This window comes from Eutrigla gurnardus (genome assembly GCF_963514095.1).
Source record: "Eutrigla gurnardus genome assembly, chromosome: 1".
Classification (NCBI taxonomy): domain Eukaryota; kingdom Metazoa; phylum Chordata; class Actinopteri; order Perciformes; family Triglidae; genus Eutrigla; species Eutrigla gurnardus.
This window is the reverse complement of record NC_139915.1, coordinates 37,229,403-37,245,421: the sequence shown is the minus strand read 5'-3', so window position 1 is coordinate 37,245,421 and position 16,019 is coordinate 37,229,403. Positions and strand designations below refer to the sequence as shown.

At 47.4% G+C, this 16,019-nt stretch overlaps 1 protein-coding gene across 4 annotated transcripts in view; it reads left to right on the top strand.

The window, feature by feature from the left end:
* The window catches only part of plekhg4 (pleckstrin homology domain containing, family G (with RhoGef domain) member 4), a 45,552-nt gene that overhangs the window by 20,733 nt on the left and 8,800 nt on the right, over positions 1–16,019 (top strand). For 3 of the 4 annotated variants that reach the window (XR_014597341.1, XR_014597342.1, XM_084012572.1), the window contains exons 7-14: positions 359–445; positions 539–655; positions 787–885; positions 1,123–1,410; positions 8,775–8,897; positions 9,505–9,696; positions 13,003–14,054; positions 14,150–14,399. Coding sequence is in view for 2 of the 4 variants with exons in the window: in XM_084012572.1 (XP_083868698.1) it covers positions 359–445; positions 539–655; positions 787–885; positions 1,123–1,410; positions 8,775–8,897; positions 9,505–9,696; positions 13,003–14,054; positions 14,150–14,399 (2,208 nt within the window). In the remaining 2 variants the exon portion in view is untranslated. The remainder of the gene's footprint in view (positions 1–358; positions 446–538; positions 656–786; positions 886–1,122; positions 1,411–8,774; positions 8,898–9,504; positions 9,697–13,002; positions 14,055–14,149; positions 14,400–16,019) is intronic. The other variant, XM_084012573.1, reaches the window with a different exon arrangement.

Below are 16,019 nucleotides of genomic sequence, written 5' to 3'. Positions count from 1 at the left end.
TTCACCACAGCTGGAGGAACCAGAATAAAGTATTGATCTGTGATTTAATATCAATAACCAGATGAAAAGGATGCTGAAATAACTCCATCATGATGGTGATCAGTAAAAAGTGCTGAGTCATGCTTTGTTAGGTCTGTCTGCAAGACCACAAGATAACTACTGTTAAAACGCTGGTTTTCTGAATGGAGTCTGGTTGATGGTGCTAGGCTACGCTAACATTGTAGCTGCTCCATCAACACTCCAAATAAGGTCATCTAGACATAAATACAGCAGAGACCTTGTTGTTTGTAGTAGTCAGTGAAGATGTGTTGAGTCACGCCTGTGTTTACCTGCCATAACATGACCTTTGACCCCTCAGGATCACGTCCCCGGCTCCATCAACAGCGTCTCACTGCTGGTCAACAAGGATACGTCTCAGCGTCTGGACAAGCCTGCAGCCACGCAGGTAACGGGGTCACATGATCCCTCTGCATGCTCACCTGGCATCAACAGGTCTCACCTGTGTGTGTGTGTGTGTGTGTGTGTGTGTGTGGTTCAGGTGGAGGTGTTCAGCTCTCTGAAGTCCCTCCTGAAGCTTGTGGAGCTCCAGCAGCTTCCTGTTCAGTTTGGAGGCTCCTTCATGTTCAGTCAGAGCAGCTGGCTCTGCTTCAGATCGGTGAGTCCTACACACACACACACACACACACACACACACACACACACACACACACACACACACACATACATATACACAAACACATAAACTTTCAGTAAAATAGCATAAAGCCATATGTGTGTGTCCATCAGAGAGTGGAGCAGCTGACCAATCAGTGTGAAGACGTCATCAAGCTGCTGCAGAAAACCATCAACATCCTGCAGACGACACCTCTACCTGCTGCAGCTCAGGTACCACACACACGCACACACACACGTACACACACAGTTATTTCAACTATTTATGAGAATATAAAGTGTACTTTAAAATGATTATTATAATATTATCACTCTATAATTATCATTATTATGATCAGTCTTATATTATTATCATTATGATCATTATTATATAATTACACACACACACACACACACACACACTCACTGCTGCAGGCTTCACATAGAGGTTCGTGTCTCTCTGTTTCCCAGGATGCCGAGCTGCTGTTGTCCCGGTACCAGGCGCTCATGCGTAGCGTCCTAGCCGATAGCCGATTGGTGCAGCTGCAGCAGGAGGGCGGGGCCTCCCTGTCACGGCTCCGTCGGGAGGAGAGCAGTGTCGCCGTGACGGCGGACTACCGGGCAGCCGTGGAGACGGTGGAGACTCGCTACGAACAGGTGGACGAGCTGCTGCACCGCCTGGTGACCCTGTCCAATGCCAGGACCCAGGAGCTGCATTTCATCCTGGACTTCAGAGGCCTGGAGACCGGCTTCACCCAGGTCAGACCTCAGTCCCCGTCAGACCTGTTCAGACCTGTACTACCTCCTACTGCTGTACTACTGCTGTAGTACCTCCTGCTGCTGTAGTACTGCTGTAGTACCTCCTACAGCTGTAGTACTGCTATAGTATCTCCTACTGCTGTAGTACTGCTGTAGTACTGCTGTAGTATCTCCTACTGCTGTAGTACTGCTGTACTACCTCCTACTGCTGTACTACCTCCTACTGCTGTAGTACTGCTGTAGTACCTGCTACTGCTGTAGTACCTTCTACTGCTGTAGTACCTTCTACTGCTGTAGTACCTCCTACTGCTGTACTACCTCCTACTGCTGTAGTACCTCCTACTGCTGTAGTACTGCTGTAGTACCTCCTACTGCTGTAGTACTGCTGTAGTATCTCCTACTGCTGTAGTACTGCTGTAGTACCTCCTACTGCTGTAGTACCTCCTACTGCTGTAGTACTGCTGTAGTATCTCCTACTGCTATAGTACTGCTGTACTACCTCCTACTGCTGTAATACCTCCTACTGCTGTAATACCTCCTACTGCTGTAGTACTGCTGTAGTACCTTCTACTGCTGTAGTACCTCCTACTGCTGTAGTACCTTCTACTGCTGTAGTACTGCTGTAGTATCTCCTACTGCTGTAGTACTGCTGTATTACCTTCTACTGCTGTAGTATCTCCTACTGCTGTAGTACTGCTGTAGTACCTTCTACTGCTGTAGTACCTCCTACTGCTGTAGTACCTTCTACTGCTGTAGTACTGCTGTAGTATCTCCTACTGCTGTAGTACTGCTGTAGTACCTTCTACTGCTGTAGTACCTCCTACTGCTGTAGTATCTCCTACTGCTGTAGTACCTCCTACTGCTGTGGTATCTCCTACTGCTGTAGTACCTCCTACTGCTGTAGTATCTCCTACTGCTGTAGTACCTCCTACTGCTGTAGTACCTGCAGTAGTATCTGTAAAGAAAAAAAGATGGCGCCCCTGTGTTTGGCTGGCCGTCTCCCTCTGCTGAGTGTGTTGCTGTTTTTCTTGTGCCTGCTGTTTGTTGCGAGGATTGTGTCACCGCTGCGGGTGTATGATCGCCTGACACTTCTTAATATTCGTGACTCTTTCGAAAAGTTACCAATTTGGGGCTTTGATGGACACTCAAAGGCGTCCATACCGCCACATCTACGGCGTCTCTCCTGCTGGTTACCTCGCAAAAGTCGCCGCAGAAGACGCGGAAAGCGAGGAGGGATCTTAATCAAAGTGAAAATGTATCTGGCTTCCTTCAACGATCCCTGTCGTTTGCCTGCCGGATCCCCCACAGACTACAGCGGCTTCGATCTGCGGAGTTCCACGGAGTACAGATATCGATGGCTCCGGCCAGTTCTCCGGGACACCGGGGTGCTGCTCCCGTGTGGTCGGCCGGTACGGATCTCCCAGCGGGACTGTGTGCCGGGGAATCTCCGCCCGCTCAGCTGCTTTTCTAACCTCTCTGGTCGTTTCTCAGTTCATATGGCGCTGTTAAACACTAGATCTCTCACAAATAAGACGTTTATTTTGAATGACTTTTTCACAACACGTGATCTGGATTTCCTCCTGTTGACAGAGACCTGGTTGAAACCAGGTGAGATCAGCGCCTTCTCGGAGCTCCTCCCACCCAGCTGTTCCTTCTTCAGCACCCCCCGAGCTGCCGGTCGTGGCGGCGGTCTGGCTGCTATATTTAAAGACAGCTTCAGATGCAAAATAATAACTGCTAATAATTATTCAAGCTTTGAGCTACAGTTATTTGTGATCAACCTCTCTTGTCCTGTGCTGTGTGCCACAGTTTATCACCCACCCAATTTTAACAAGAACTTTCTCCAAGAGTTCTCTGAGTTTTTGTCTGATTTTATTCCAAAGTTTGATAAACTATTGATTTGTGGGGACTTTAATATTCATGTTTGTTGTGCAGCAAATCAACTGGCAAATGAGTTTAAGGGCCTTTTGGATTCGTTTGGCCTCACTCAATCTGTTAATGCACCAACACACGAACATGGGCACACTCTTGATCTTGTCATTTCTCATGGACTTTTAGTTTCTGTTATAGAAATAGTGGACACTGCTATCTCGGATCACCTCCCCATTGTTTTTGATTTTGTTGCCCCCCCTCCTGCCAATAAGCCTGTTTCCCCAGCCCGCAGATGTCGTATCTTCACTCCATCAACGGCCAGAGAGTTTGCTGTCGCCTTTGGGGACTCTCAGCTGCATGCTGACAGTGGACTGGTTCCCCCCTTTGTCCAGACACCTTACTCTCCACTTTCCACTCTACATGTTCTGCGATTCTGGATGCTGTTGCCCCTTTTCGACAAAAAAGCACTAAAACCAAAACCGATCCCTGGTTGAATGACCACACCCGTCTGCTCAGACAACAATGCAGACAGGCGGAGCGGCGGTGGAAAAAGGACAAACTGCATGTATCACTGGGCTGGTTAAGGGACAGTTTGGCCGCTTATCAGAGAGCTGTGAAGGAGGCCAAGTCCAAATACTTGTCCTCTGTGATAGCTAACAGCTCCAATCATCCAAGAGTGCTATTTAAAACTATTGACTCTTTTATTAATCCACCCTCTACTGTCCTGTCTGATGCCTCCACCACAACCTGCAAAGAGTTTCTCTCTTTTTTTATAAACAAAGTGGCATCAGTCAGGCAGAATACCAGTAGTATGCTTATGTCCCCTGATGATGTGTGTGCTCCTCCTGCACAATCTGCCTTTTTCGAGAAATTTGAAAATATTTCCTTGCCATCTCTCATTAAGGTGGTTAGTGGCTTAAAACCCACTAACTGTCCCCTAGACATTATTCCAGCCAAGTTTCTGAAGGAGGTTTTTAGTTCTATTGGATCAAGTTTGCTGGTTTTTATAAACACCTGTCTTAGCTCAGGGTCTGTCCCGGCTGCCTTCAAGCACGCTGTGGTTAGGCCCCTCCTCAAAAAACCACATCTTGACCCCTCTGTACTGTCCAATTTTAGGCCTGTCTCCCACTTGCCTTTTCTTTCTAAGGTATTGGAAAAAGTTGTTTTTATTCAATTACAAACATTTTTAGAAATTCATTCCATTCTTGATAAATTTCAGTCTGGTTTCAGATCCAGACATAGCACCGAGTCAGCACTTTTGAAGGTGCATAATGATATTGCCTTGTCTGTGGATGCTGGGAACCCCGCTGTGCTGGTTCTGCTAGACCTCACTGCGGCTTTTGATACAGTTGACCATGCAATCCTTGTATCTCGCCTAGAGCACTATGTAGGCATCCGTGGCACCACCCTCAAATGGTTTAGGTCGTACCTGGCAAATAGGAGCTTTTCTGTAATAATTGGTAACCTCTGCTCCTCACAGACATCTCTCTCTTGTGGGGTGCCACAGGGCTCTATTCTTGGCCCTATTCTGTTTTCTTTGTATATGCTACAGCTGGGATCAATTATAAGAAAACACAATCTGTCTTTTCATTTTTATGCTGATGATTTACAGTTATATTTGCCCATGAGACCCAATGAAAACACTGCACTTACTCAGTTACTGGACTGTATCTCTGATATAAAACAGTGGCTGACTCTGAACTTTTTGCACCTGAACGACAGCAAAACTGAATGTATTCTGTTTGGCACACCATCTATGTCAAGTGTTTTAACTACAAACTCTGGGACTCTGGCACCCTTTTTTAAACCTCATGTAAAGAATCTTGGGGTAACATTCGACAGTGGGCTCAGATTCGATAAACAGATTCGGTCTGTTGTTAGCACAAGCTTTTTTCAGCTGCGTCTCCTGGCCAAAGTGAAGCTTTTTTTAAGTCGGCAGGACCTCGAGAAGACGATCCACGCTTTTATTAGTTCAAGACTGGACTATTGTAATGCACTTTATGTCGGCATCAGCCAGTCTTTAATCTCCCGTCTTCAACTTGTTCAGAACGCTGCTGCTCGCTTTTTAACAGGCACGTCCAGGCGTGAACACATACCCCTGTACTGTTGTCACTCCACTGGCTTCCAGTTCGTTTTAGAATTGATTTTAAACTGTTATTGTTTGTTTTTTACGCCATTAATGGCCTGGCTCCCTCCTACCTGTCGGAGATTTTAACTGTCCGTGACCATGGCAGGGCCCTCTGTTTTTCCGGCCAGCTCCTGTTAGAAGTCCCAAGGTCAAGACTCAAACAGTGGGGCGATCGTTCTTTTGCTGTCACAGCTCCCAGGCTGTGGAACAGATTGCCCCCTGACATTCGCACCATTACTGACCTCAGCCTTTTTAAATCAAAGCTGAAGACACACTTTTTTAGATTGGCATTTAACTGTGACTAGGGTAGTCCTGCTCTTATGTGTACTTATTTTGCCTGTTTTTACTTAAATGCGCCTGTTTTTACTTAAATGCACTTTAGAGGGCCTCGAACACCCTGCAGCACTAGTAGCACTTTTCCTGTGTTTTCTTGCAGCACTGTGGCACTTATGTATGCTTATGTATTGTTTTAATGTATTATTTTTGCTTTGATGTAAAGCACTTTGGGTACCGTCTGGCTATTGTAAAGTGCTATACAAATAAAATTTGATTGATTGATTGATACCTCCTACTGCTGTAGCTCCTCCTACAGCTGTAGTACTGCTGTATTCAATTCAATTCAATTTTATTTATAGTGTCAAATCACAACAGAAGTCATCTCAGGACACTTAACACATTGATCAGGACTAGAATACGCTCAAAATTTCGAGAGTCAACACAATTTCAAATTCCCAACGTCACCCAGGGGCAAGCGTTACAGCGACAGTGGCGAGAAAAAACTGCCTTAATAGGCTTTTAGGCAGAAATCTGGTGCAGCCCAGGCCCTTGGGTTCCAACTGCATTTGGTGTTGGTAGTATGGTAGTAGTAGCATTAACAGTAGTGGTGGTATTAACAGAAGCAATAGTTGATCAACAGTAGTAGTCCATGGCAGCAGGCACAGCCACGCCGAGATGGATCCATCCCAGCCACGTCGCCGTAGACCAAAAAGCAGGAGTAGTTGAGCAGTCACACAGCGGGCAGGTGGAGCTACAATGTGGTGTTTCCAGCATCAGGCCAGTTAGCAGTCTGCTAATCGGTCAGGACCTCAGTGGACTCTGCTGGACCAGGAAGCATAGCCAGACTCCCGGGATCACTCCAGTCAAGTTAGTGACAGTAGAGATGCCGATTTTAGTCAATTACTTTAATTAAAAATACAGGCGGTAAGAGTCAAACAAGACCACAACATCGGTGCAGTCCGGATCAGGTTCCACCACGGTCCAGGGAGACCTGCTAGGCAAGAGAGCACAGGGACTCCGGGGGAACATACACAGAGAGAGAGCACGAGAGAGAGAGAGAGAGAGGGGCTCAGTGTGTCACTATAATCCCCCAGCAGTCTAGGCCTATAGCAACTTAACTAAGAGCTGGCTCAGGGAAAACCAGAGCCAGCCCTAGCTATAAGCGGTGTCAAAGAGAGAGGTTTTAAGCCTACTCTTAAACGTGGGAACAGTGTCTGCCTCACGAACCAGAACCGGAAGACGGTTCCACAGAAGAGGAGCTTGATGGCTGAAAGCTCTGGCCCCTGTTCTAATTTTGGAGACTTTAGGAACTACAAGTAAGCCTTTATTCTGAGAGCGTAGTGCTCTAGGAGGACAGTAGGGTTTAACGAGCTCTTTAAGATATGATGGTGCCTGTCCATTAAGAGCCTTGTAAGTGAGGAGAAGGATTTTAAATTCTATTCTGGATTTTACTGGCAGCCAGTGCAGAGAAGCTAATACAGGAGAAATGTGATCCCTTCTTCTGGTTTTAGTCAGAACACCAGCTGCAGCATTCTGGACCAGCTGGAGAGATTTAAGAGATTTATTAGAGCAGCCTGATAATAAAGAATTACAATAGTCCAGCCTTGAGGTAACAAATGCATGGACGAGTCTTTCTGCATCTTTTTGAGACAGCATTGGCCTAATTTTAGTAATGTTACGCAGGTGAAAGTAGGCTGTCCTCGTGGTTTGTTTAATATGCGAGTCAAAGGACAGGTCCTGATCAAAGATAACTCCAAGGTTTCTTACAGTAGCATTTGAGGCGATGGCAATCCCATCAATAGTCGCTATCTTTAGACAGCGAGCTTCGGAGGAGTTTAGGCCCAAGTACAATAACTTCTGTTTTATCGGAGTTTAACATCAGGAAAAAGCAGTACCTTCTACTGCTGTAATATCTCCTACTGCTGTAGTATCTCCTACAGCTGTAGTACTGCTGTAGTATCTCCTACAGCTGTAGTACTGCTGTAGTACCTTCTACTGCTGTAGTACTGCTGTAGTACCTTCTACTGCTGTAGTACCTCCTACTGCTGTAGTACTGCTGTAGTACCTTCTACTGCTGTAGTACCTCCTACTGCTGTAGTACTGCTGTAGTACCTTCTACTGCTGTAGTACCTCCTACTGCTGTAGTATCTCCTACAGCTGTAGTACTGCTGTAGTACCTTCTACTGCTGTAGTACCTCCTACTGCTGTAGTATCTCCTACTGCTGTAGTACCTTCTACTGCTGTAGTACCTCCTACTGCTGTAGTATCTCCTACAGCTGTAGTACTGCTGTAGTACCTTCTACTGCTGTAATATCTCCTACTCAGGGTATAAAATTAGATTTTTGACCCACCTGCCAATGGCAGGTAGGGTCTGAAATTTTACCGGCCAAAATGTATTTTTACCGGCCACTGAACTGTTCACAATTCGCACCGCTGTTGTACACTAGCCACTCTCTTCTCACCCCCATTTCATTGAACCGCCACTTTTCATTAAATTTTCTTTTAGGCTGTGTTCCTCCACAGCTCTCCTCCTGAGGTCTCTTTTCGGGTGGTTTTACACCCGCAATGTGTCGCCACATCTTTAATTTCTTCTGTTTAAACCTCTTCGTATTCGATTCGTAGTCGTCGTCTTCTTCTTCGTCTCCTTTCTTCTTCTTCTCTTTTGATACATTTTTAAATGTTGAATGACGGTGGACAGCGAGGGACAAATTTGAAATTCGAAACGCAATCAGTAGATCTGCAGCCTGTAGAATTGTGTCTGTCACTGTTTGGAATTTATGTTTAAAGTTACATAGCAAAGTCGGCATATTTCAGCAGCCTGCCAATGGCGTGTGACCTATTTATTTTACTCGCCAAAACATATTTTTACCCGCATTTGGCGAGTGGCGGGTGCCAATTTTAAACCCTGCTCCTACTGCTGTAGTACTGCTGTAGTACCTTCTACCTTCTACTTGTGTGGTGTGTTCAGGTGTCGTCGGGACCAGTGACCTGTCTCACAGTGTAACTCCTTGTTGTGTGGTGTGTTCAGGTGTCGTCGGGACCAGTGACCTGTCTCACAGTGTAACTCCTTGTTGTGTGGTGTGTTCAGGTGTCATCGTGGCTGCAGGAGGTCGGAGATGTTCGTCTGAAGAGTCTGGATGAAGCACACGATTCTCTGGAGCTTCTCAACCAATCACAACGAGACTTCAAGGAGTTCCACTCTACTGCATACGTAGGACACACACACACACACACACACACACACACACACACACACATACACTGAGTGGTACTTGGATGGATCCATCTGGGCGTGGCTGTGCCTGCTGCCATGGACTACTACTTGATACATGCTTCTGTTAATGCCACCACTAATGCTACTACTACTACTACTATACTACTACCAAGACTGAATGCAGTTGGAAGCCAAGGGCCTGGGCTGCACCAGATTTCTGCCTAAAAGCCTATTAAGGCAGTTTTTTCTCGCCACTGTCGCTGTAACGCTTGCCCCTGGGTGATGTTGGGACTTTGAAATTTTGAGCGTATTCTAGTCCTGCTCAATGTGTTAAGTGTCCTGAGATGACTTCTGTTGTTTGACACTATAAAATTGAATTTAATTGAATTTATCATGTAAGGTGACCTTGGGTGTTTGAAAGGCGCCAACAAATAAAATGTATTATTATTATTATTATTATTATTATTATTATTATTACTCACACCCACACACACACTCACTCACACACTCACACACTCGCACACACACACACGGATGCTAGACTTGGACTCAGATCCTGGGACTCAGATACTGGGATTGACCAGGTTTCTGTGTCCCCCTACAGGAGGTCTGCCGACGAGGCAAGGAGTTGCTGAGTCGTCTGGAGTGTTGGGGCGACATGTCGTCAGCTGACCTGCAGGTCTATGGGATCAAAGTTCGTTCCTTCTGGGCTCAGCTCCAGGACTTCTCCCAGCGGGTCAACACCACGGGCCAGAACATCGAAAGGGCCGTCGGACTCTACAGGTCACTGGACCAGGTACGGGTTGTGTTCCTAATAACACAGATACATCATGTGAAACAAGGAGCTCACAGATTATCACATGTGCATATTATATCTATATCTATAAATAACATCTGGTGACATCACGGCTCACATCCTATTAGATTAGGTTCAACCCGGGTCTCTCCAAGACCACCTGACAGAGCTGGTCTACGGGAAATTATCTGCTGGGGAGAGGCTCCTCCCATTGTGACAAGGCCCCTCCCATTGTGGTGAGGCTCCTCCAATTGTGACGAGGCCCCTCCCATTGTGGTGAGGCTCCTCCCATTGTGGTGAGGCTCCTCCCATTGTGACAAGGCTCCTCCCACACAGTCAACCTATCGAGGGTTCATTATGAAACTATCTTCCTCCTGCTCCTCCCCTGCTCCTTCTGCAGCCAGACAGCTTGCATGAAGGCCAGGAGGAAGCGGTAAGGAGGTGTTTGTGTGTGTGTGTGTGTGTGTGTGTGTGTGTGTGTGTAATTCAGTTCAGATCAATATTTAAGGAAACAAAACATCCATTTTCTACCGCTTATCCTGTATTCAGGGTCACGGGGGGGCTGGAGCCGATCCCAGCTGTCATTGGGCGAAGGCAGGGTTCACCTGGACAGGTAACCAGTCTATCACAGGACCAGCATGTAGAGACAGACAGGTAACCAGTCTATCACAGGACCAGCATGTAGAGACAGACAGGTAACCAGTCTATCACAGGGAGACATGTAGAGACAGACAACCATTCACGCTCACATTCACACCTACGGGACATTTAGAGTCACCAATTAACCTATCCCCGGAAACAAAACATAAATATTTTAATTTTAACATCCACCCAATGAATATTTAATATTGACATGTATATGTTTAACATTATATTTGATAGACATTCTTCAAGATGTACTTTTATTAATAATAGTAATAGTAATGATAATATTTTTTGTTCATCCAGAAATGTAAAATTCAGGCCACCATTGTTTTTCCTGGTCATCATCTTTGCTGCTTCCTTGGGTCACATGACTGACAGGCTGGCTCTGATAGGTCACAAGTATCCTGGATGTTGACATCATTCTACTTGAATGTTTCATAGTAATAATAATAATAATATTAATATTAATAATGATAATCATAATAAGTATATAATAATAATAGAATAACAATCATTTTAAAGTTATTACACTATATATTCTTAGAAAAGTTGATGTGTGCAGTGAAGTGACTGTAGTTTAGTGTGAAGTTTCCACTCTGATACACTGACCAGCTGATATATTGACCTGACACACACACACACACACACACACACACACACTCTGCTGTGGGCTGGAAATCTATTATCTCCGCCTCATGGATCAGTCAGAACTTTTCAAACATGAGACATGCATGTGAACCGTGTGTGTGTGTGTGTGTGTGTGTGTAGTCCAGGTATCACTCCAGTGCCAAGTTTTCTCTCCTTCTTCCTTTCACTCTTTTCACAAAGTCTTTGTTGCTGTGGCGACCCCCCCTCCCCCCATCCTGGGACCGCCCATCTGCCATTCAGTGTGTGAACGAGGTGGGGGGGTCAGTGTGTGTGTGTGTGTGTGTGGTCGGCTGCCTCTCTCTGCTCTCCTCAGTCAGACTGCAGCTCTTCACCAGGACACACTGAGGTACGATCCACATGAAACATTCACTCCTGTAGTGTGTGTGTGTGTGTGTGTGTGTGTGTGTGTGTGTGTGTGTGTGTGTGTGTGTGTGTGTGTGTGTGTGGCCCCTTTCAGACGGACCGTAATGGTGGAAAGACGAGTCAAAATATGCCGTGAACCGGAGCTTTAGATAGAACTTTGTGTGTGTTTAGGTCGAACTGTGTGTGTGTGTGTGTGTGTTTAGGTCGAACTGTGTGTGTGTGTGTGTGTGTGTTTAGGTCGAACTGTGTGTGTGTGTGTGTGTGTGTGTGTGTGTGTTTAGGTCGAACTGTGTGTGTGTGTGTGTGTGTGTGTTTAGGTCGAACTGTGTGTGTGTGTGTGTGTGTGTGTGTGTGTGTGTGTGTGTCTCTGAGCTAGCACGTTAGCTTCTGTGTTTCTGGTTTGAACTTCTTTGAACTCACTGGCTCCAATTCTTTCCTCCTCCTCTTCCTCCTCTTCCTCCTCCTGTTCCTCCTGTTCCTCTTCCTCCTCCTCTGCCTCCTCTTCCTCCTCCTCCTGTTCCTCCTCTTCCTCCTCATCTACCTCCTCCTCCTGTTCCTCCTCCTCTTGTTCCTCCTCCTCCTGTTCCTCCTCCTCTTGTTCCTCCTCTTCCTCCTCCTCCTGTTCCTCCTCCTCTTGTTCCTCCTCTTCCTCCTCCTGTTCCTCCTCTGCCTCCTCTTCCTCCTCCTCTACCTCCTCCTCTTGTTCCTCCTCCCCCTCTTCCTCCTCTTTCTCCTCCTCCTGTTCCTCCTTCCTCCTCCTGCTCCTCTTCCTCCTCTACCTCCTCCTCCTGTTCCTCCTCTTCCTCCTCATCTACCTCCTCCTCCTGTTCCTCCTCCTCTTGTTCCTCCTCCTCCTGTTCCTCCTCCTCCTGTTCCTCCTCTTCCTCCTCATCTACCTCCTCCTCCTGTTCCTCCTCCTCTTGTTCCTCCTCCTCCTGTTCCTCCTCCTCTTGTTCCTCCTCTTCCTCCTCCTCCTGTTCCTCCTCCTCTTGTTCCTCCTCTTCCTCCTCCTCCTGTTCCTCCTGTTCCTCCTCCTCCTCCTCCTCCTGTTCCTCCTCCTCCTCGTGGTTTTATGTTATTGCGTGTGTGGAAACATGATCCGGTCCTGACGTGGTTCTGGACTGGAGTGTTGGACCTCCAGAGACCTGGTCTGAGGTTTTAATGTGATGTAACATAACGTTGTTCTGAGTAGACAAAGAGCAGCGAAGCACCAAGGCACATGTACGGGATGCTGCCATATATAACAGGATATAGGAGGTGACTCCTCCTCCTCCGCCTCCTCCTCTCTGTGAGAACTGAGCGGCTGCAGAGATCAGGACTCATCAGTGAGAGGAGGTCTGAGCCGCCCCCCCAGTGTGAGAGTCTCTCCATCTGGTGTCAGTGTAGACCACCAGCATGGTCTCCCGGTCCAGAGTCCCTTTAGTGATCCTGATGGTCACTGAGTCAGTGATGTGATGGAGAGGCTCGACCAATCAGCTTCCACTATCTGGACGGTCCTACAGGTCTCAGTGGATCCAGAACAGACCGGCTCACTAAAGCAAATAAATACAATCATGATAAATCAATACACATTTAAAATCATCATGATCCTATCACTTCCTGCCACGGTGATGTCACGGTGATGTAACCCCTCTCTCTCTCTGTCTGCAGGCGTATGGCTGGGCATTGGAGGGCATGCGTCACCTAGCTGGTGTCAGCATGGAGGACTGCACACTGCCGGACAAATGCCAGGCTGTGATTGGCTGCCTGGAGGACTTCCAGCGCCAGCACCCGCCTATCCCAGACGGACGTTTCCAGGAGATGAAGGTGGCGGCCGGCGAGCTGCGGGGCGAGCGAGGCCTCCGTCAGTGGAGCTTCGCCTGGGCCAAGTGTCAGGAGACCAAGAAGATGTTCGACAGGAAAATGGAGGCGGTGCTCCGGACACGAGACTCCGCCCACCGGCCGAGTGCTGACTCCGCCCACCGGCCGAGGGCTGACTCCACCCACCTGCAGAGGTCTGACCCCTCCTACCTTCAGAGGTCTGACTCCGCCCTACGGCCGAGGGCTGACTCCACCCACCTGCAGAGGTCTGACCCCTCCTACCTTCAGAGGTCTGACTCCTCCCACCTACAGAGGTCTGACTCCGCCCTCAGCAGGAGCTCCACCTTCTCCAGGAGAACGCTGTCAGGACTATTGACGGTCCATGAGCCCTCCTGCCCGCCTAAGGAGGACCACAGCACCTCCCCCTCTCCACATAACCCCTCCTCCCTGCTCCCCTCCACCTCCTCCCCCATCACCCCCCAGCGCACCCCGCTCCTTCAGCGTCTGCTCCCCTCTGCCTCCTCCGAGTCAGCAGACCGGGTGGACATGTGCTCGTCCAGTCCCAGCCTCGCCTCCTCCTCTCTCTCCTCCTCCTCCTCCTCCCTCCTCTCCTCCTGCAGACGGCAGCAGCTGAGGAAGACTCGGAGCTTCGATTGCCACCCCACCCCCAAGGTGGTACGCCCCGCACCGTGTCCTCGAGTCCTCAGCGAGCCGGTTCACCGAGGAAACACGGGCGTGTTCATCCGCGGCCTGGAAGTCAGCAGCTCGGAGGCCGCCGACCGCACGCTCTACCCCAGGACGGCTGCCCGCGGCAGGGCAGAACCAGGGCTACACACCCCCGGGACACACGGCACCCCCAGGACCTCCAGCAGCCCAGCAACAGAGTCCAGACCCAGGGGAAGGTGGGTCATCCTCAGTCGTCTTTAGGAGCGGCTCTAGTCTGCTCTTAGAGTAAGAAGGTAACTCCAGTTCTAACCAGTTCCACGCTTCTCTGCAGTAAGATGCGTCACGTGGTGGAGGAGATGGTGACCACGGAGAGGGACTACGTCCGCTCCCTGCGCTACATCATCCACCACTACTTCCCCGAGATGGACCGAGCCGACCTGCCTCAGGACTTGAGGGGGAAACGATCGGTGGTCTTCGGAAACCTGGAGAAGCTCCTGGACTTCCACAGTCAGTTCTTTCTGCGAGAGCTGGAGGCTTGCTGGAAACACCCGCTACGAGTCCCTCACTGCTTCCTCCGACACGTACGACTCGCTCATCTGCTGCACACCACGTTCATATCTGCCACGTTCATATCCGACACGTACGACTCGCTCATCTGCTCCACGCCACGTTCATATCCGACACGTACGACTCGCTCATCTGCTCCACGCCACGTTCATATCCGACACGTACGACTCGCTCATCTGCTCCACGCCACGTTCATATCTGACACGTTCATATCCGACACGTACGACTCGCTAATCTGCCCTACACCACGTTCATATCTGACGTGTAGGACTCGTTAAAGGGTTAAAATCCTCAAAATGATTGAATGTTTGGTTAGTTTGTTGCAGGGCGGAAGTGGTTTAAGAGATTTACGCAAAAAAAAGTAGAAAAAAATATTAAACGGTTCAAGTTTTATAGCCTTGAGTTTGACTTGGACATTTTTGTCCTTAACCTTACAAGTGTGACCAAAAAGTTATTAATGATGATTAAAGGTTAATCCATGTCACCACAGACAGTTGATTGACAGCTGGGTCATTCTGTCATTTCATCAAATTTCTAAAAATCTTCCCACCTGACCATCTCAGAATGTCCTGTTAAAATTCTTGTACAAAGACACACTTGTTAATAGGACAAATCCAAAATATTAGGTCTCTGCTGTCAACAGTTTTCTCATGAAACATCATTGAATGAAGAGTAGTTTAGACGGTTTTTGGCATCATACTCTGAAAAGTGAAAAGCCATTCACAGCAATATCTGGAAAACTATCTCACCTGTGGCCTTCAGGAATTTCAGGGGTGTAGCTCAATGATAACCTAGTATGGTAGGTACATAAAATGAGGCTTGTTGAAATAAAGTAGTACATTTGAAGAGTGGCTGAGCTCCCATTTTTGCAGATAAAAGACTTCTATCACTTCTGCCTCAATCTCTGGTGTTAGCTTAAACATTCTACAAAATATGGTTTCTCTTAGATTATTAGTTTCACAGATATTAAGGCTCAAACATGGAACAAGTATCAGGTCCAAATTTACTTTTTTTGCAAGATCATATTCTTGTTAAAATCATATTAAAAAATCGGGAGGGTGTTTTGCCTCAATTTGTCGCAGTGATTTTTTAAAATCCTGATATTGGTGGGGGTATTGTGGCCGGTTTTGGTACTGCATGTCCTAACACCCTACCAGTAAACATCACAGGAGGGCAATTCAATTGTGTTTTTTACCATTTACCAAAGACTTCCATGTGACTAAATGCTACTGCTAAATTTAGCCTTAAGAAATATGTTTTCTAGTAGGATATGATCTTTCAAAAAAAGTAAGTTTGGACCTGATACTTGTCAGTTTTTTGGAATATGACTCTGAAGTTGGGCCAATAATCGTTTACTTCCATGTTTGAGCCTTAATATCTATTATGAAACTAATAATCTAAGAGAAACCATATTTTGTAGAATGTTTAAGCTAACACCAGAGATTGAGGCAGAAGTGATAGAAGTTTTTTATCTGCAAAAATGGGAGCTCAGCCACTCTTCAAATGTACTACTTTATTTCAACAAGCCACATTTTAAGTACCTACCATACTAGGTTATCATTGAGCTACACCCCTGATATTTCATGTCTGGAGGCTATTAGTAACAGATATACACTGTAGACATTTTGAAGGCC